Below are 20,803 nucleotides of genomic sequence, written 5' to 3' on the forward strand. Positions count from 1 at the left end.
TGGAGAGAACAAGTCCCTCTCTGGACCTCTCCTGAGCCACACAGGTGCCCAGACAGACTCACACTCCCACGTACAGACACACAGACCCACACAGACACACAGAGGCAGTGAGTCGGTGGAAGAACAAGGACAAGGACACCTTGCTCTAGCACTTTCTCTTCTCTAAACCTCATTTCCCACATCCTTGAGCCCACCTGGCTCCCCCACGTCACTGTCCTATTTCTGCGGAAGAGATGCCACCTTGCACCGAGACAAGGGTACGTGGGTAGGTCTGCTGCGTCCCCTGTCCCACGCTGGTAGCTGGGGTGCTGAGGGTCACTTTTACATCTCTGCTCAGTGATCCTACACTGCTGCCCCATGGCAGCTGGCAGGGGGGGTGGGGGTGGGGGGTGGGGAGTTGCGTGGCGGGAGGAGGATCGGAATTTAATAAAGGTGGCCCCAGCTGCCTGCCTCATGGAGTCCCAGGGCGGGTGCCTCAGCAGGAACTTTCCTTCTGGCCATTATGCATTACCCGCTGGAATTCTAGCCCCGCCTCCTGAGGTGGGAAGAGACAGGAGGGGGCTGGTGCAAAGGCCAGTCTGGAGCTCAGACCCTTTCTTGGCTCACCCCTGTCCACGTGTCTTGGTGGCACAGGTCCCGTGGCCTGAATGGAGGCTGTAAATGATCCAGGATCTACATTGGCAAACACTGCCCTGCCCCTGGCGCTTTCCTTCTTCTCTGCGTGGAAGGGAACCAGTGCCAAATGCCATCACTCCCAGCCCACATACTTTCCACTGCCTTGCGGGGATGCTGAAGCAGGGCCTGGCTTTACACCCTGAAGCTGGAGTGAGGAGACATGAATCCCCGGGCACCCAAATAATGGTTCTGTTCAAGCTTGTGGTTCATTTGCATCCTGGCTGGACAGGGGCTCAGGCACTTGGGTTGCCAGGATCCTGTGCTCGGCGGCCCCCTGCCTCTCTCCCTGGCCCGGCTCAGAGGGCTCCTCACCCTGCGCTCCCTGCCTCCAGGTGGTTCTCGGGAGTAATTAGAATCAGGCAGTTCTCTTACCTGGAAGACGGGATGGCAATAGCTCCGAACCACCCAGTTTTGTTCGTTGAGGATTAAGTTAGAGAATGCACGTAGAACACTCCTTGTGGGCCTCACACGTGGACACAGATGCTATTATATTGCAGTTAACCAGACCTGAGTATAGTTTTGGGGCTGGGGACCGTGAGGGGACTGGAGGCACAGGGGGCGTCAGTTATGACCGGCTGTGGCCACCTCCCTAAGTAATCTGGGCTTTATTATACAGTTAAGGGACAAGATCACTCTGCTAAAAAAGACCTCTGGTGGCTGGCCCTGTAGTCAATGGGTGGAAGAGGGAGATGGAGGCAGGGACCCAGGGAGCCTGGCAAGAGCTGGTAGTGGTCCCATAGGACAGGGGCAGAAATCGGAGGGGCTGGAACGGAGAGATTCAGGAGGGAGTTCCTGTAGTGTTTGGGGGCAGATTGGGTGAGCATAGGAACTACTAACTCCGGGTAGCCCCCCATTCCTCTCATCCAACTTGCCCCCCCCACAGGCCCCCTGTCCTTCTATCAAATCCTTGGGCCTCTGGGGTAAGCATAAGGCAGGGACCTTGCAGCTCAGTGCCAATCTTACTGAAAGCTTAGTGGGGAGACCGACATGTAAAGGCACACATGCGCGCACAGACATGCTTTGGAGTAAAATACAAAATACAAAATCCCAATTGTTTTTAATATAGAACTTGAGAATTCAAAGAGAACACGTTCTCTGTTCCACATTTATTTTGAGAACCCACGGATGGAGGCTGCCGCACTGTGCTGTCTGGGCTTTTTGGAGGCTGTAGGAGAAGCTGCTGGGGTCCTGCGGGCCTCTTCTCTGACTGCTCCTGGGCCACTCCTGCCACCCCTCCACACCGCCCCCACTGCCCTGCAGGACCTGAGGCCAGCTGCCACCTCCCCATGGCCAGACCAGGCAAGTAACTCCTCTGCTTCTGTGCCTTGTCCCTTCCAGAACCTGAACATCCAGGTGGAGGACATCCGGATCCGAGCCATCCTGTCGGCCTACCGCAGGCGCATGCCCGTGACAGAGGGCTATGTGGAGGTGAAGGACGGAAAGACCTGGAAGCAGATCTGTGACAAGCACTGGACAGCCAAGAATTCCCGAGTGGTCTGCGGCATGTTCGGCTTCCCCGGGGAGAAGACATACAATACCAAAGTGTACAAGTAAGGGCACCCCGCCCCCCAACAAAGGAGAGTCCTTCCTGCCCCATGTCGTGGCAGACACACTGCGCTTGCCAAAGTGTGATGAAGGTCGGTGAGAGCAGAGATGAAGTTCAAGGTGCTCCAGCCTGGAGAAATCCTGCCTGTCGGGATAGACGGTCCTCACAGTGACAACAGGGGTCGAACAAGGACAGTACTAGCCAGGCCAGGAGCAGGGCAACGCCAACTTCAGGAGACATGTCCACTTTTCCTCAGCAAGTGATTATTCAGAGAATAATCTGGGCCTCTCAGCAACTGTCAGGAAATTAAAAAATGGTTGATTTGACTCAGTTACACCCATCCTGGTTAAACCTTACAGTGCTGGTGTGGTTTCCAAAGTTAGCATCTCCCTGGGGGGCAGAGGGGTGAGATACCAAGGAGACTCAGAGTAACCTGCCCCGAGGGGTGTCCCGTGAAGGGATTCGGCCCCCTGACAGGCTGGCCGCTGGAGTACCTTGGTTGACAGTGGGGTCTTCCTCATTATTAATGAGGTCTGTTTATTACTAATGGTAACGACGGTCTGTTTCTGACCATCTGTGGGTTGGGCTCTGCTCCTAGCCCCGAACCCTCACAGCACCAGGAAGTAGGGTCAAAGAAAGTCGGAACTAGGGTCCGAACACAGGTCTCCAGCTTCTGGGTCTGCACTCCTAGAGAGTGTAGACTCACAACACTGCCTCTCTCCGTTCAAACCAAGGGCAGGGAATTTCGAAGTCAGAAGACGTGGGTTCCAAGCCAGGCTCTACTTCCAGATCTCTGGGATCAGGGCCGGCTGCATCCCTCCGTGGGCTTGGCCCCACGCCTTTGGTTAGAGCCCCAGTCGGCTGCAGGGGTGAGCGTGGGCAGCCAGGAAGGCTCACAACACCCCTGTGGATGACTGCAGTGTTGATTCCCACCCCCCACCCCCTCCACCCCCCCGCAGCCAGCATACGGCCCAGAGCTTCCTGGTAGCCCAGGGCAGCTGGGAGGCGGAGTGATCTCAGGCCTCTGAGTCTCTGGTCAGCTCCTGCCAGCTGGTCGGCTCCTTCCCTAGGGACACCTTCTCAGCTTTTCCGACCCACTGGAGCCAAGAAAAGCAAACCCCTCCCCTGGCTGGCCCCACCACAGCCCCTAGCCCAGTCCTAGGAGTGGGAAGGCTGCCATCAGACCAAGGCCAGGCCGCACATGCCTTGTACAGAGAGCATTTGAAAGCCATCTCCCCAGCTGAGGACGGTCCTGAGTCCCCTTCCTCAGATCTGCGTTTGGTGGCTGTGCCCCGGGCGATCCTCTCAAGGGCCGGGTTGGAAGCCGTCTCCTTGCTCCTCCCACCCCTGTGTCGGGCTTCCCTGTTCAAACTGGGACAGGAAGAGGCCCCAAGCGCTGGGAGGCATCCAAGGCCACGGCAGAGGGTGGTGTTCTCAGCCAAGCTGTGAGATGATTAAGGACGCTGCTGATTCCCGACCTCTAGCCGGAGAGGGCAGGAGGGCGGGCACTAAAGCTTGTAGGCGTGTTTCCTGTTAGCCTTTGAGACTCAGCTGACAGCTGGGTCCCCAGAGAGAAAGGCACACTGGGAAGTTTCTGCCTCAGTGCTGCTGTTGGGACTGTGATAGCAGCTGGTTGGAGGAAGCTGTTAGTGACGAACGGGGACTCCCAGGGCATGCAACAGCCTCAGACATCACCTGGTCCGAGTCCTCAGTCCACAGAGAAGGAGATGCAGGCCTGCAGGTCAGGGCACTGGGGGTCACAGAGTCTAGGACACTGCGGAATCCAGGTGTGTTCTCGACACTGCTGCTGCCCCTCCAGCCCCAGGCTCCTGCTCTGCTCGACCCCAGAGGCAGGGCCTGGCTACAGGGCACAGGCCCCCACCAGGGGTGGGCGGCTGTTAAGTCTGGGAGCTGGGCAGGGCTGGCCTGGGACAGGGGTCTGGGAGCTGTACTGAGAGGCTATGGACAGCAGAGGCCTGGGAGCCGAGTGAGGGCCACCCTGTATGGTCCCTGAGTCTGCGCCTTCCAGCAGCCTCCTTCCCCAGCCCTTGCCACAGCCTGTCCCTGCTGTTGCTGACGTCCATCAGTCCCAGGGAGGCCCTTCACCCTGGGAAGAAGATCGTTCTCAAAGTGATTCTGTCTAGAGTGGGGTTAGCCATCTCCACTCAGTCCGAAGGAGCTTTACAGCCTTAGACATTTACCTGGGTGGTGCCTGAGGCCTCTCCCCCTTTGCTCTGTCTGCCAACTGGTGTGTTTGGTGGCCACTGAAGGGCCTCGGTCATCCCCAGGGCCAGGGCCACAGCTCTTCATCAGAGCCTCCCAGCTTGCCACCCTCCGCCCTCCAGGTGGTTCCTGCATGTCCCTCAGAGTCCTTGTGCCCTCTGGGTTGCCGGGAGTGGAGTCAGCTGCTTTGTCATGAGCGGACTTCTGCTCTGGCCCCGGGGAACCATGAATGCTCCTTGAAGCTAATCAGACTGAAGCTTCAGGGCCCTTTCTTGGAGTCAGGAGCATTTTGTGGTCTTTTTTTTTTTTTTTCTTAGAGCAGGACCCCAGTGTTGACGCTGATTTATTGATACGAGCTCACGAAGCTGAGATTCTGCCTCTAATGTTGCCTCTCGGGAGTTAGGGAAAACTTTAACTATGTGGTTAGTTGGCTGAGACTAGGACCAAAATGTGGCCCACGGTGAGCGAAATGGACATGCCAGCTCTCCTTGGTTTCACGCAGAGGAAAGGATTCAAAGACTTACAGAGACTGGAACATTGGAGTGCACTTGTCATCTGAGCCCTCACCCACCCTGGGAGGGTCCAGAAGACACACTTTCCCTAGGACTGAGGAATACATCTGTGTGGGAAACCCTGGGGTTCTTAAGAACTCCCGGGGAGCTCTTCTCTACAGGCCATACCTCCCCATAACTGCGGAGTGGGGGTGAGTGTGACTGGATCCCAGGGTGGACAGGCCAGGTGACAGCACTCAGCCTCCCCAGTCCAGGTGAGCGTGGTTCCCGAATGACATCATCTTGACCCCTACAGACCCATAGTGTGGGCTGGTTGGTCATGGTGTTCCTAGAAGCAATGGATAGGAAGCCTACTGAATTCTTACTCGTTCTAGATGACAGAAACTCTAGGAGAGAGAAGAAAAATGGAACATGGGTCATAAAAACAGAGAGTCGCACCCCTCCCCCAAGTTCCAGACCTGAGCCAGCTTACAGACCCAGGACCCCTTGAGTGGATGGGAGGCCAGGTCCTCTTGAAGAAGGACCCCAGTTAATCGATTACCCAGCCTTTCCCAAAGGGACCAATGGCCTCTTACCAAAAGGTGCACCAGGGAAGAGGAAATAACCAGAACTTTAGCATGACTGGACACGGGCTCTGAATGACACTGCTTCCAGGAGACCCACGGGTCACTTTGGCTCTCCAGTCAGAGGAGGGGCTCCTGGAGGTCAGGTGATCAATGGAGTTTTAGTTCGGGCCCGTCTCACAGTGGGCCCAGTGGGTCCCTGAGCCCATCTTGTGGTTATTTCCCGAATTCTGGAATTCATCCTTGGAACAGGCATACACAGTAGCTGGCAGGATCCCTAAAAAATCTGGCTTTTCCCTTGGCTGGGGAAGAGCCAGGAGGACTTTTCATTTTCAGGTCAACAGCCCCGCCGAGGGTTCATAGGCCTAGACACCCCTTTCTCCAGCAGGCTGCCCCCCGGGCCCAAAGCTGCCCCTCACTCCAAACAGGAGACCTGGCGCGGGCTGTCCACCCATCCTCCCCAGGATTTGCCTCGAGTCTGCACCCCACACCCCACCCCGGGCCTGGCCCTGGCGCTGGTGACTCGCTGAGTGACTGAGTGGGGGAGGGGAACCGCTGCCTGCGTAGTGGAGGCCTGTGGAGGGCCCCGGTGCATTCCTGTGAGCTGATGTGAGAGGGAAGCGGGGCTGTCTGGGAAAAGCAGGAGCAGATCTGTGTTTGCTGTTGGCCCTGTGGTCTTTACTGAGCTCAGTACATCTCTTGCTGAGTGAGGGCGCTGTTCACTGAACCCTGGAAGCAAGAGGATGTTTTAGGCCTTGCGCAGTTGGTCTCCCCCTAGTGGGTTTGCTCACCTAACATGGAGGTGGCCAGAGGAACAAGCGGGAGACAGTCCTCAAGGGTGGTCTCCAGTCCGAGGTAGGGGTGTCATGGGGAACAAGCTGGAGGTTGTGATTCCAAAGGCAGCAGCCTTGTATGCACGAAGTGGGAAGGGGCCACAGTGCTTGGAAATTTCCCAGGAGAGTCCTTTTTTCAAAGATTCTGTCATTGGGCACACAGGTACACTAGAACTATTACCCGTCGAAATTTTGGGTTAAGAAAAAATATCGGCGGTGTCTGTAGGCTGTTCACATCCCTTCACTCCTTAAAAAAGTGGAAACTCCCAGGCCTCCCCTCCCTGCAGAAACAGGACCCCCTCTTCTGCCGTGCCCTGGGCCAGCCTGTCCCGGGAGGCCCCTCCCCTGGGCAGCTGGCAGCAATGCTGTGGGTCTGTCTGGCTGTGTATGGTTCTGCCAAGCAGGGACAAGCACACAGACCCCCAGAGAGCTGGGACAGCATTGAGGAGAGGACAGAGGACACCCTGTGACACCCTCCTTTGCAAATCCCACCATCATTCAGAGCCTGGCTCAAATCCTGCTCCTCCCTGAGAACGTGTTTCAGGACGGCAACCCTGGGGAGCCCTACCTTCTCGTATCCCCGTTGTTTCTCCTTTAACAAGATAGTTGTCAGTGCTTTTACAGACACAGACGAAGCCCTTCCTGTGTGTGGTTTTAATTGCTTCACAGGTGGTATAAGCAGTCTTACCAAGGAGATCCCATTCGCTTCTCATTTGGAGAGGGGGAAACTGAGGCACAGTTACCTTTCTGTTGACCAGCTCCTTATTTATCAGTTGGTTATTGTTTTAGAAAACACTTTGGCTCACCTTGACCTTCATTCTGCCTTCCAAAAACACATAAAAAGGAATACTTTATGCATAATACAGGCTAAGACCTTCCCTTAGGCAATTCTCCAGGGAAACCATCAGCCTCACTAGCTCCCATGTGAAGATTTGATAAGGTCCGTGGCTGAGTTTCATGACCATTTTCATTTCCGACAAGTTATGCTTTGATTCAGCCCGTGGGGTGATTTAAGACTGTTCTCGTTCATTGCTTCTTATTGGATCCACACCTTTGATCTTGTGTGTCACTGGGAGAGAATTTAACACTCAGCTCGTTCTGCCCGTTGACACGGGCAAGAAACCCCAACTGACTGTGTGGAAATTTTCTGAAGAGTTTAGGTGAGCAACCGTTCTTGTTTGTCTGGGACTGAGGGTTTCCTGGGACCCGGGATCTTACCTCATTTAAATCCCTGCGTTTTGTGTTTATAGGCTTTAGTGTTATCTCGCTCCTGAGTCTTTCCTCTCCTAGCACCTAGGCTGCCTGGGGGAAGGAGGCCACGTCCGCCCTTCCAGGTCCTGCTCCCCAGCGCCCAGCATGGTGCCCCGCACGGCTGAGGTGCTCAGCGAGTGCTCGACAGTCAGCGAGGCTGAGGTCCAGGTGCATGGACTGTGCCCGTTTCATTCCCTACCAGATCCCCAGAAGCCAGCACAGCAGCTGGCCCCGTGCCCACTCCCCGGTCGTGGAAGGAACGAGGCGGGTGGGTGCCATGATGCCCTGGTCAGGCGGCCCGTCTCGCCCCCGCAGGATGTTTGCCGCCCGGAAGAAACAGCGCTACTGGCCGTTCTCCATGGACTGCACGGGCACGGAGGCCCACATCTCCAGCTGCAAGCTCGGCCCGCAGGTGTTGCTGGACCCCGTGAAGAATGTCACCTGTGAGAATGGGCTGCCGGCTGTGGTGAGCTGTGTGCCTGGCCAGGTCTTCAGCCCTGACGGGCCCTCGAGATTCCGGAAAGCCTACAAGCCAGAGGTGAGGACAAGGCCAGAGGTCTGGCTCCTTGGGTGGGGGGGATGCAGGCCAGGGAGCGGAGGACCCCCCCCCCCCCGCCCAGGAAAGAATAAGGAGAGCTGGCCCCAGCTTAGACCACTTGCCTACAGGGCAGGAACATAGTGGGACCCCTGTCCGGGCCGGCCCCGCCCATAGATGCCACCTCTAGAGTGTGACGTGCCGCAGGGCCCCAGCCCCAAATGCTCAGCACCCCTACCTGGACTTCCACCATTGCTCCTCCACTCTGAGACCAGAGTCCTCTACGTGCAGGACAGATACCAAGGAGAGGAAAGCACTTCCTATCCACTGTCATGGGCTCTGTGCGCTGCCTTCTGGCCAGGCTTGAAAGGCAGGGGCAGGGGAGTCCTGCTCAATTCCCAGAGGACAGGAGTATTGGTGGGGGTGGGAAAGTCAGCATAATTCTCAAAAGCACCTGAACTCCGCTACAAGTGTTTCCGAGCGTGTTTTGTTCTGCAACAGAAAGTGTAAAGATTTTTAAAAGCGTTCACCAAGACAGACAAGGAAAACCTGCCATTCATGTCTGTGTCACTCGTAGCCCTCAGTCACGTTCTGAGTGTGCAAGCAGCACCTGTGTGTGCACACGCGTGTTCACATATGTGTGTTCACGTGTAAGTGTGTTCTCACATGTGCGTGTGCACACATGTTCACTGTGTGCGTATGAGTGCGCTCAAGATATGTCGGTGTACATCTGCTCACATAAATGACAGCCCCGTTTTGAGTGTCTGGTTTCTTAGGACAGGTGAACTGTCCCGACCACGGCAGTCTTGACGCAGCCTCTAAGACAGGGGACGTGTGCTCCTCTATCTTCCTTGAAAATCATACCCTTCCTTTTTTTCTACATCCACCAAAGGTTCTCTGAGATGTGCATGTTCTGGAAACTGCTCACAGGGGACTGGGGGATGGCAATAGCACGGGAGGAGGAGAAGGAGGGTAGGAAGGGTGGCCGCTCATTTATTAAGGAGCGGTTCCCTGTGCCAGATAAAACCTCCACGCTCACACCAGCAGGTGAACTCTGATCATGTCACCAGTAAGAGGAAGGGGAAAGGTCATGATGGGGATAGACAGTGTGTCAGCTGGATCCAGGCCATGGGATGGGAGAAGCCGCCCCTTCCCAGTCTCAAACAGCCTCATTCTGTGTCTCTTTCCCCTCTCCCTGTCTCTCCCATCTTTCCCCTCTGCCACCTCCTCTCCCCGTCAACATCTAAGGACCTGCTCTTGGGAAGGGGGTGGTAACCCTCATCCAAAGGAAGAGGGAAGCCTGGGCGGGAGGCAGATAAACCAGTTGGGTGCCCCTTCCCAGGTGGGGGGCGGTGTGTTCGCACCAAAGAAGAAGTCTTCAGTGAAAAGAGTGAAACAAATATTGTGAGCCCGGCCATCAACTGTTTGGAGTGCCTTCCTGACGCTCCCAGCAGCCGGCTGTCCCCGCCGCCTCAGTCTCCCGGGGGCCTCCAAAATACACAGGTCCCCCACACAGCACACGCATGCGGCCAGGCAACACAGGCAGACCCCCGGCAGTGCCACACCCCTGCCCGCATCCCCCCCACACCCTCGCTTGCCCCCCGCCCCTGCCACACGATGTGATGGCCACATCCTTCCTACAGCCTCAGCCTCAGCCTCCAAGCTTTTCTCATGGGTCATCCAGAATTCCAGACCCTACTGTTTTGGAATTCCTTTTGCTGTGTGGTTTAAAGCAAAGGAATCAAGTTCATGCCAAAGGAATTTAGAAAAAAAAAGGGGGGGAGGAGTGAGTCTTACATCACATTTTCCCTTGGTTTCTTTCTTTCCTCCGGGCCCAGCTGACTCTGCATGGTCACTGCCAGGCTGGGGCGAGGTTCTTGGGCAGTCTGCCTCCATCAGGCTAGAGGAATACAGGGTCTGCCCCATCATAAATGAGCAGCCACCTCCTGTCCTCCCCCCTCCTCTTCCCATGTGCTGTTCCCACCCACCAGCCCATATGAGCAGTTTCCAGAACATGGGAGCTACAGCTGCCCGACCTAGACAGCTTGGGCCGGCTGGTGGGGGGAGAGGGCACTGCTCCACGGCAAACAGGCTGCAGCCGGCAGAGTCTGGTTTGTTCTCTAAAGCTCGAAGGTTCCGGGTGTTTGGCACACACCCCTGTGCCTCTTCTCTTGCTAGTGCCTGGTTCAGAGCAGTCCCCATGGTCTGTAAGCCTGGGGGCTATCACTGCGCCCTGCCCTGCCACGGCAGCCACAAGGCACCACTAGTGGGAGAGAGCCATGTGGCTGAGCGGGAACCTCGGCTAGAGGATAGACATGCGGGTTCTGGTCTGAGCACTGGTGGAGAGTGGCTCTTATGCCCACGTGATTAAATGAACCCCGTGTTCCATCCGGTTTCCAAGCTGTCAGTGAGCACTTAGGGGCGTTTAAACCATAAGCACCCAGGAAAAATGTCAAATGGAAAAAAGACAGTCTCTTCAACAAATGCTGTTGGGAAAATTGGACATCCACATGCAGAAGAATGAAACTGGACCATTTCCTTACACCACAAACAAAAATAGACTCAAAATGAATGAAAGACCTGATGTGAGGCAGGAGTCCATCAAAATCCTTGAGGAGAACACAGGCAGCAACCTCTTTGACCTCAGCCACAGCAACTTCTTCCTAGGAACATCGCCAAAGGCAAGGCAAGCAAGGGCAAAAATGAACTATTGGGACTTCATCAAGATCAAAAGCTTTTGCACAGCAAAGGAAACAGTCAACAAAACCAAAAGACAACTGACAGAATGGGAGAAGATATTTGCAAATGACATATCAGATAAAGGGCTAGTATCCAAAATCTATGAAGAATTTATCAAACTCAATACCCAAAGAACAAAAAATCCAATCAAGAAATGGGCAGAGGACATGAACAGACATTTCTGCAAAGAAGACATCCAGATGGCCAACAGACCCATGAAAAAGTGCTCCACATCACTCATCATCAGGGAGTTACAAATCAAAACCACAGTGAGATACCACCTCACACCAGTCAGAATGGCTAAAAATAACAAGACAGGAAACGACAGGTTCTGGCGAGGATGTGGAGAAAGGGGAACCCTCCTACACTGTTGGTGGGAATGCAAGCTGGTGCAGCCGCTCTGGAAAACAGTATGGAGGTTCTTCAAAAAGTTGAAAATAGAACTACTCTACAACCCAGCAATTGCACTACTGGGTATTTACCCTAAAGATATAAATGTAGGGATCCGAGGGGCACATGCACCTGAATGTTTATAGCAGCAATGTCCACAATAGCCAAACTATGGAAAGAACATAGATGTCCATCAACAGGTGAATGGATAAAGATGTGGTGTGTGTGTGTATGTATACATATATATGTATATATACATATATACATATGTGTATATATGTATACACTGTGTGTATACGTATATATGTATACACACAGTGTATACATATATACGTATACACACACATGGTGGAATACTATGCAGCCATCAAAAGAAATGAACTCTTGCCATTTGCAACGACATGGATAGAACTAGAGGGTATCATGCTTAGCGAAATAAGTCAATCAGAGAAAGACAACTATCATATGATCTCTCTGATATGAGGAATTTGAGAGGCAGGGCGGGGAGTCGTGGGGTGTAGGGAGGGAAAAAATAAAACAAGATGGGACTGGGGAGGGAGTCAAACCATAAAGACTCTTAATCTCAGGAAACAAACTGAGGGTTGCTGAGGGGTGAGGCAGTAGGGATAGGGTGGCTGGGGGATGGACATTGGGGAGTTTATGTGCTATGGTGAGTGCTATGAATTGTGTAAGCCTGATGATGCATGGACCTGTACCCCTGGGGCAAATAATACATTCTATGTTAATAAAAAAAAAATAAATAAGCTGTAAGCACCCACCCTCTCTGCGCACCTAGGGGGGCTGCCTCTTCTGAAGAGCCGGGCTGATTTGGACCTGGGGTAGAATCAGAGGTAGCGGTAGCGGGAAGTGCAGCACAAGGACACACGGCAGGCTCCCCACCCTCGCACGGTGTCCACTGTCTCAGTCTCCCACCTTCTTGGTTAGGTGCCCGCACAGGCTCAGCTCCCAGCTGAGGCACCTCGCTGCGGAGGGGGGAGACAGGGAAGGGAGGGGGTTGGGCAGTGCCTGCCTGCAGAACGTGCTTCGGCTTTTGCACTCAGCAGGACCGTGTGTCTCTCCAGCAACCCCTGGTGCGGTTGAGAGGTGGTGCCAACATCGGGGAGGGCCGAGTGGAGGTGCTCAAGAACGGAGAATGGGGTACCGTCTGTGATGACAAGTGGGACCTGGTGTCTGCCAGCGTCGTCTGCAGAGAACTGGGCTTCGGGAGTGCCAAAGAGGCCATCACTGGCTCCCAGCTGGGGCAAGGTAAGGACTGGGGAGGCATTCAAGGGTCTCTCTATGGGGAGCATGGCACAGGGAGCGGAGCCCCAGCAGGCTGGCTTCGGGCTTTTCAGGGTCTTCCTGCTTGGTCTCCTCCCTCCCGCAGCTGCCGCTCTGTTCGAAATTGTCAGGCCTCCGTAGTCAGAGCTGGAAGGGAACTTAGAGCCCCGAACCCCCCATTTTATGAATTTGGAAGCTGAGACCCAGAGTAAGAAGTGAGTAACCAAGATCAGACAACATTATTAGCAGCCTATGAAGACTTTAATGGAGGTCTCCCAGCTCGCAACCCAGTGCTCCCCATTGTCCCACCGAGAAAGCTGGAATTCTCAGGCCCTTCCTCTAGGACAGGATCTCAGAATTCCTCTGGCCGTGGCCCACCCCAGGCACACAAGAATCTCCACACAAGAATCTCAAAAGTCATCTCACTTTCCCACTATAGCATAGCCCCACAAACATTCTCTCCCTGCCACCAGAGACTGGGAACAGGATGCCCCGCTTTGGATGTCACGTGATGCTAATGAGAAGGGGCCTGGTTCTTATTAAGTGTCCCGAACAAATCTTTCATCTAAGCAGAGAACAAAAGTATAAGAGGCTTTCAAGCAGGTCATTTCGTTGAGAACAGTGATGCGAACGTGACATGAGGACATGACAGATAGCTTCCCTTTCTGACGAGGGTGGGGCATCCTGTCCTGTGGGAAGATGTTTCCATACTGCCGGACAAGGGCCATCGCCCCGCAGAGAGGAATGTGGTGAGGTCATTGATCATAGGCTGGAGGAAGGAAAAGCCCAGTGGACTGGAGAGAGAGTCCTGGAATCAGAGACACCCTGCTGGGGAGGACCTCAGTTCATCTGATCCAACAGCCAAGGCCTAGAGGCGCGAGAGGACAAGCCTGTGGTCACCCCCATAATGAATGGTGGAGGAAATCTGAAACCCAAGTCATTAGCTCTCAGATTTGGGCTTCTCCTGGTATGTCCACCGTGGCCCAGTCCTGTGCACATTCAGAAAGACTTTCTATCCCCATTCTGCAATCCCACAAGCTTCCTGGGCATGCACAGAAGGTTAGGGATCTAGGTTGGCCTCTGACGTTGCCTTGTGCCACCTAGAAGTCTCAGTTATACCACAGGCCAGTCCTCTTCTCCCTGGTCATGGTGAGCTCTTTGGAGTTCCCCTGGATGGCAAATACCCCCACAGTCTGGGTCCCTGATTGGCTGATGTGTTGGCCTCTGCTTTCCCAAGGCCTGCGGGACAAAGCCCACTCATTCTGAGAAACAAATAAGCACTGGATGATGTAAGCATTCCATCTATTGTGGGCGTGTGCTATTTGACCTAGTTACTTCACTGCCCAGAGCAGCTGCAGGTTTCCAGGGACCTACCAAACTCTGGAAGAAACCGCTGGCATTTTTGATGCTGTCCTTGAAAGAACCACTGGGTGATTTATGATCTGCCACTACTCTGGGCAGGTCAACTCTGGTAGGCAGGAAGGGAAAAGTCCACAGTCAATGTCAAGTCACAGAGCAGATGGGGTCAGTTCAGTCCCGGCTCTGGCCGGTGGACTGAGCAACCACACCCATAGTTTGGGTGTGAAAGGCAAGGACTAAGAGGCCAGCAGTCTGAGCTGTGACCTTGAGCAAAACCCGGGGTTTCAGATTCTACACTGGAGTCATGGCTCCAGCCTCCTATGATTCTCCGGGACCTGCTCTTATCACCAGGTTGGAAGTCAGGTCGGAGTCAGACACTGTGCTTTGTTCCCTGGGACCCCCTGCACACATCTGGACTCCAACTGGCTGTTTCCACGGCCACCTCCTCCCAAGACCCAGTGCTGCACGAGTAGAGGGCCTGTGTCCTTTACCTCTGTATCCCTAATGCTGAGTCTGTACCCGACTCATAGTGCTCTAGGCTGTTCATTTTATGAAGAACACATGAATGAATGAATGAATGAATGAATTCCAGTTGCATAAGTAGGATCAGCTGAGTGAATGCTTGGTAAAGAAGTTTGAGACTCTGCACCTAAGCTGTCCAATAGAAATATAGCAGGAGCCACAGAAGTAATTTTAAATTGTCTTGTAGCCAAATAAATAAAAAGAAACAGGAAAAATTAATTTTAATAATATATTTCCCTTAGTCCACTATATCCCAAATATTATGATTTCGATATATAATCACCATCAGTGCTATTAACGAGATAGTGTACATTTCGCATACCAAGCCTTTGAACTCTAAGCTGTGCGTTACACTTAGAGAGCATCTCAGTGTGGACCGGCCATGGTCCACTTGCTCTGTGCGGTCAGTGGCTGTGTGGGTCAGGACAGCTTTAGAACAGTGGTTTCGAAAGCCCTTTGCCTGACATCCCCCAGCAGAAAATACACATAATGGGACAGGCCATGCACATAAAGCTGAAACAGAAGTTTCCGGAAACAGTGCTTACCTCTATGGCATGCAAAATGCCATGCTATGTCATACTATATTCTACTAGGCTCTTAAAAATGTGACTGTGACCTGAAGAGTTGACTGGGGGTCTAGAGTCTGTGACATCGCTCTAGGGGGTTAGGCTTGTGCCCAGTGCTCTGCTTCGGCCACGGCCTGGGGTACCACCCCCCTCCAGCCCGGGGCCAAGGCTTGATACTTGGGGGAAGAATAGGGCCAAAGTGCAGGTGGGGAAGGCATCGTGAGGAGGAGCAATCCAGAGGTCAGTCCAGAACCAGGAGCAGGCGAAGGCTGGGAGTCAGGATGCCCACAGGCACTGCCGGCCATGGTCCTCCGTAGACCCAGGCCAGCGGCCTTCAGGGACGCCTTCCACCCTGCAGAACTGGGAGTTGCAGGAAGAGACTGAGAAACACGGGTGTTCCCATCTCTGTGCCGTGAGTGTGTCTACCTCAGGAACGTGGGGCCCACCCTCTGGAGCCCCATCCCCACGTGTCTGAGAACCCCGTGGGCATTTGTACAAGTGAGGCTGGAAGGAGACACCCAGTTGTTAACTGGAGTCTAGAGCACGTTAGGCTCTCGTCCAAACCTTTCCTCCCTGGCCAGTCCCGTAGACCAGTGATTCACAAGCGTTCACTGAGGACTGTTTGGGTTGGGCCCTGGAATGGAGAATTCATTTATTCCACAAACATTTATGGTAATGGTTTCTGCTTCCCTGGAGCTCGTGTCAAAGGGGGGAAACTAGAAATAGCCTCCCTCAAAGAGAACCTGCATTCAGAGGGGCCACGGGATATGAGATGGGATCCGGATACTCTACCATTTCCTGAGCCGCTGGTAACTGACCATCCTTGGTGTCTGTCATTCCTCCTCAACCCCACCCCGCCAGAGAGATGCATTATGGCCTTTGACAGATGAGGGAGCTAGGGCTCCAAAAGTGCCCGTCACTCCCCAAGGAGATGCAGGCTCCCTCCTCTAGTCTCTCCTCGCCTCCCAGGGAGAGGTGTGGACAGAAGCTGCAGGTGGGGGTGAACTGGTGTCTGGCAGAGTGGGGCCGAGGAAGGCTTTGAGATCCTTGGAGACGGGCTCTAGCTAGGTCAGCAAAAGGAGGTGTTGGAGGGGCCGAGAGAGAGCATCCCCAGATGAAGAACGCAGGTGCTCCCAAACGCTCCATGCTTTTGCACAGCAACCTTCCGCTCCTGTCCAGCACACGGGAGTTTTCTCATCAGGAGAGAATCCCATCGTGGAGCCAGACTGCCTGTTTTGCCTCCTGGCTCCTCCATTAGGCCCGTTACTTCATCATCAGCCCCCTGTTTCCTCATTGTACTGACTGGCAATGACTTGATGAGTTCTTGTACGCGATGTGTGTAGGACAGGAACCAGCACGTAGTAAGTGCTCAAGAAATACACGCCATCCTTCTGACAGTCGTCAAGCAAGCCCCACATCGGATACTCAGGTCCAAGGGTGCTGCCCGTCTCTGTGTCCACCCAATTCCCGGAGCTGGGGCCCCTGCTTGCCTCGAGGACCCTGTTCGGGGTCTGTGCTGTCACAGCCTCTGTGCTCTGAGACCTTGGATGCCTCCAGCTGTAGTCACTGTGTTTTAATCGATTGAGTTGGAAGCCTTATTGTTTGTGAATTGAATTTGTGAATTTGTGAATTTCTAAGGGAAGGGAAACTTGGCTCTCACTTGCTAACATAGGTTGCTCCTGGATGTTAATTTTGGCCTTGGTGAGCCTAGATACCGAGTGTCTCTGGAAACCTCTGCAACGGAGATCACAGAAGGAACACAGACATGATGTCTGCCCTTGTGGGGCCTCCAGCCCAGTAGGGAAGCAGACATGGAACAGAGGGGGCTCAGCTCAGACAGGAATCAGAAAGGCTTCTTGAAGAAAGTGGTCAAAGCTGAGCCCTGAAGGCTGAGTGAGAGTTAGCTGGTGAAGGGGCGAGGAAGATGGTCTGGACAGAGGGTACAGGCAGAGGAAAAGCTCAGCTCAGTCAAGCAGCCAAAGGAGAGGTGGTGGGACAGCGGAGGTGGGAGGAGCAGGCCGAGCCAGAAGGCTAAGTGAGAGGCCACATTGTGCCGAGCTGCCACCTGGGGACTGTGGATTTTACCCTTTGATGCAGTGAGAAGCCGTCCCAGGGACTTTAGATGGGGAGTGACTTGATGCAACAGGCATTAACAGCACTCTTGGGCTGCCCTGCGGCGAATATTTTGGAATGAACAGGCAGGATAGAGCCTAGAGGCTCTTACATTTATCCAAATGGGAGAAGACAGGGTGGGATGAGCGTTGTGATGGCAGAAATGCAGAGCACCCAGATTTAGCAGAGTACACAGGTGTGGTGATGGATTCCTTGTCAACCACAGAGAAAGAGGGAGTACCGGAGATGAGCTCTGGGTTCTGGTGAGAACATCGAACCGGACTTCCCAGGATGGAGACGGCTGGAAGAGAAGCAGGTGGGAGGTGGTCATTCTGCTGGCCGGGGAAGTAAAGGGGACAAAACAGCATTTCCAAGAAGTTCACTCTGATGGGGATGACAGTGACAGGTCGGGGTGTGGGGGGCGGGCAGTGCTTAGGGGAGGGCAGCTGTCAGATGGGGGGTGAGTCTCTGAGTGTTGAGGGGCAGGACCCGAGCGAGAGGAGGATGGTGGGTGAGGGTCAGGAGAGAGAGGTGATCCCAGGCAGGGCGGGGACCAAAGAGGGAGTCAGTGCAGCCCAGAGCTCCTGGAGAGAACTGGGCTTCCATCCACATTGATGGGCTAGACAGAGGGGAGGTAACCCTGTGAGCTGAGCTAAGTCGAGGATGGTCAGGTTGGGAATTCTCTCTCCCCAGCAGTGGGGGGCTCCCTGTGGTTATGTGGGTACATATGAGAGCAGTTGCCCTGCATGTTCACCATTGGTCACTTGCCACATCATTTGCTGTCTCTACCCCAGCAGCTCACCTGTCCACACTGCCAGTGCCCAGGGGGCACACTCAGGTGGTCGCAGCAGGGAGCACCAGCAGGAGACAGGCTGGGGAGAGGAGGGAGGCCAGGTGTCTCTTCTCCCTGCAGGGTCCCTGTGGGCCGCTGTGTCCCTCTTGGACCAGGAGTAATGAACTGCTCTTAACAGGTGGCCTTTCCACAGTTTCTTTGCTCTCCTGGGTCAGACACCTATCTTCCCCTCACTCCTGCAGGCCTAGGAGCCATTTCTGTGTCCCATTGTTAGCCTCTGAGTGTTGGATTGCCCATTGTGATTTTGTGATTTCCCTACACTCTGTCCATACCTTTATTATCTTCTCTTTTTTTAAAGATTTATTTATTTAGTTTAGAGAGCACGAGAGTATGCATGCACACGAGTGGGGTAGGGGCAGGGAGAGAGAGAGGGAGAGAATCCTCAAGCAGGCTCCCTACTGAGCGTGGCACCCAGTGCAGGGCTCGATTCTGGGACCCTGAGATCTTGAGCTGAAATCAAGAGTCGGACACGCTTAAAAAAAAAAAAAAAGTCAGACACAACTGAATGAGCCACCCAGGCACCCCTTACCTTTATTTTCAAAATCCCTTTTTCTAACTCTGTTCAAATCATCCAGTTTGATTGTGCTGTCACTTTCCTGTAGGGACTCTAATTCTGTAGGGCTAGTCACCCCTTCAGGTTCAAAACACATAGGGTATTAAAGTTGGAGAGGGACCTTAGGTGTCTTCTCATCCAACACTTTATCCCAGAAGAAAACCAATATTCAGAGAGGCTGAGTGCATTGGCCAGGGTCGTGCAGGAAGTTAGTGGCACATTTGATTTGCTTTCAGGGGAGAAGTGAATCCCAAGACAAGAAGCAATTTTCTCCGCGGAGAGGAGGCCTGGAGCCTGAGCTGATGATGGGACGCAACTGGAAGAGTTTGAGGATGGGACAAACATGTCCTTCCTGTCTAGGACTTTCTTGCACATTCCAGAAACTTTCCTTTGGAAGCTGTCACTAGTACATGCTTTTTTTCCTCCCGCAGGGATAGGACCCATCCACCTCAACGAAATTGAGTGCACCGGGAATGAGAAGTCCATCATAGACTGCAAATTCAATGCCGAGTCTCAAGGCTGCAACCACGAAGAAGATGCCGGCGTGAGATGTAACATCCCCGCCATGGGCTTCCAGAAGAAGGTGAGGGTCTGTGCTCTGTTTTGGTCACTGAGCCCCAGAAAGTCTGAGCCAAGTGGCCTCACACTCAAGGGTTCTCACAGGTGGAATTTGAGTGCTCTGAGGATGAGCTCAGAAAGGGCCAGGCTCCGCTGCTGTCACTATTAACAACTTTGTCGCCTTGCATTCATTAAGTGTGCCGAGGGAGAAAATGTATGGATAAGCACCCTGTTCCTCAGGGACAGATATCGGGCCCCTGCTGCATGCCACCCCCTGCACGGGGACTGGACATGTGGCGTGATCGCTAGTCCTTTCTGTAAGGGTCTCAAGGTCTGTAGCACCTCTGACACCCTTGGCATGGTACCTGTGCAAGGACCCAGGGCAACCACGTCGACAGCGGGTCTACAAGTTACACAAGGGTAAGCACAGTATAGACATTATTTTGGAACAGAAAAGTGTAGTTTGGTAACCAAAGGGAAAGACAGGGAAACCTTAACAACATTATACCGGAGACACACCTTTCCTCTCCTGAGGTAAGTGTCTAAAATCCTACATCAGCGTGTCTCCCGGCTTGGCTGGTTTTTCCCACAGGGCTAGCCAACAAGATGAATTCCTCTCAGTCTCCCCCATCCTCAGGAAAGGTCCAGTACGTTCTATTCATTGCTCTTCACTGTCCCACGTATTTGTTTGGGTCCCAGGCGTCACCTGCTACCTGGCTGGCCCATTGGAAGAGTTTCTTAAGTGCTTATTTTAAAAACGAGCAAATGCAGACACATCAGGGCACAAGATGGCTCTCCCGTTGGGTTCTTGCTTTGACCCTGATTCTTGACCTTGGCACCGGCATGCCAAACCGGTCAGCCACGACATGCATTTGGATCCAAAATGAGACCCCTACAGCCCTCAGCCAAGCTGTGAGTTTGCCTGTGGGTGAGTGGGAGCACGGGCCACAAGTCCATGGCTACGGGAGACACTTGCCATCTCCAGTCGTCTGGCAGCCTTGCAAGATAGCCGTACGGAGCTGTGGAAGGTGACATGCCCCGGTCCTAGTATGCCATGGCAGCCTGACCTTTAGGCTGATTGGAGGTGGGTGGGTGGAGTGGGGTTTTCAACCCAAATGAAAGACCTAGGCCAAAGAAAGTGATGTTTTCCAGATGCACTTTGTGGTTGGGATGGCTGAGCCAGGCCGTGCGCTCGGCGATGCCAGCGGGGACACTGCGCTCCCAGCACCAACCCTTGCACAGGCCCTCCAGGCTCCAGCAGGTGCTCCCTGAGCTCAAGCAGGAGGCCTGGGAGACTTTTACCCCGGCCTCCCATCCCCTGGGAAGGAAATGGGCAAGGTCCCCTGTAAAAGAAAGCCCCACAGGCCATATGGGTTGCCTCGGCCCCGCAGCAGGCCAGCCCGTCACATGGTGTGGCTCAGGGCTCCCAAGGGCACCGGCAGGTCTGCCAGACAGAACCGCCGAGACACTCAGCTGTTACCACGTCTTGGTTTGCTGGGGCCGCCATAACAAAACACCACGGACTGGGAGGCTTCGATGCTAAAAATGCTGGTCCTCACAACTGGAGCAGCTAGAAATCCAAGATCAAAGTGCTGGCCGGGCTGGTTCTTGCCGAGGCCTCTCTCCCCGGCTTGCGGATGGCCGCCTCCTCCTGTGTCCTCATGCGGCCTCAGTGTATGCAACCCCCGTGTCTCTTCCTCGTCTTAAAAGGGTGCCTGTCGTATTGCATTAG

The 20,803-nt window shown here is 54.0% G+C and overlaps 1 protein-coding gene across 3 annotated transcripts in view; it reads left to right on the forward strand.

The window, feature by feature from the left end:
* The window catches only part of LOXL2 (lysyl oxidase like 2), a 59,478-nt gene that overhangs the window by 18,719 nt on the left and 19,956 nt on the right, over nt 1–20,803 (forward strand). Inside the window, exons 3-6 of one of the 3 annotated variants that reach the window (XM_032855810.1) lie at nt 2,014–2,225; nt 7,919–8,141; nt 12,329–12,533; nt 18,945–19,096. In XM_032855810.1, coding sequence (XP_032711701.1) covers nt 2,014–2,225; nt 7,919–8,141; nt 12,329–12,533; nt 18,945–19,096 — 792 coding nt within the window. The remainder of the gene's footprint in view (nt 1–2,013; nt 2,226–7,918; nt 8,142–12,328; nt 12,534–18,944; nt 19,097–20,803) is intronic. The other 2 variants (XM_032855811.1, XM_032855813.1) reach the window with 2 other exon arrangements.

This window comes from Lontra canadensis, unplaced genomic scaffold (genome assembly GCF_010015895.1).
Source record: "Lontra canadensis isolate GAN:19392208 unplaced genomic scaffold, GSC_riverotter_1.0 scaffold10, whole genome shotgun sequence".
Classification (NCBI taxonomy): domain Eukaryota; kingdom Metazoa; phylum Chordata; class Mammalia; order Carnivora; family Mustelidae; genus Lontra; species Lontra canadensis.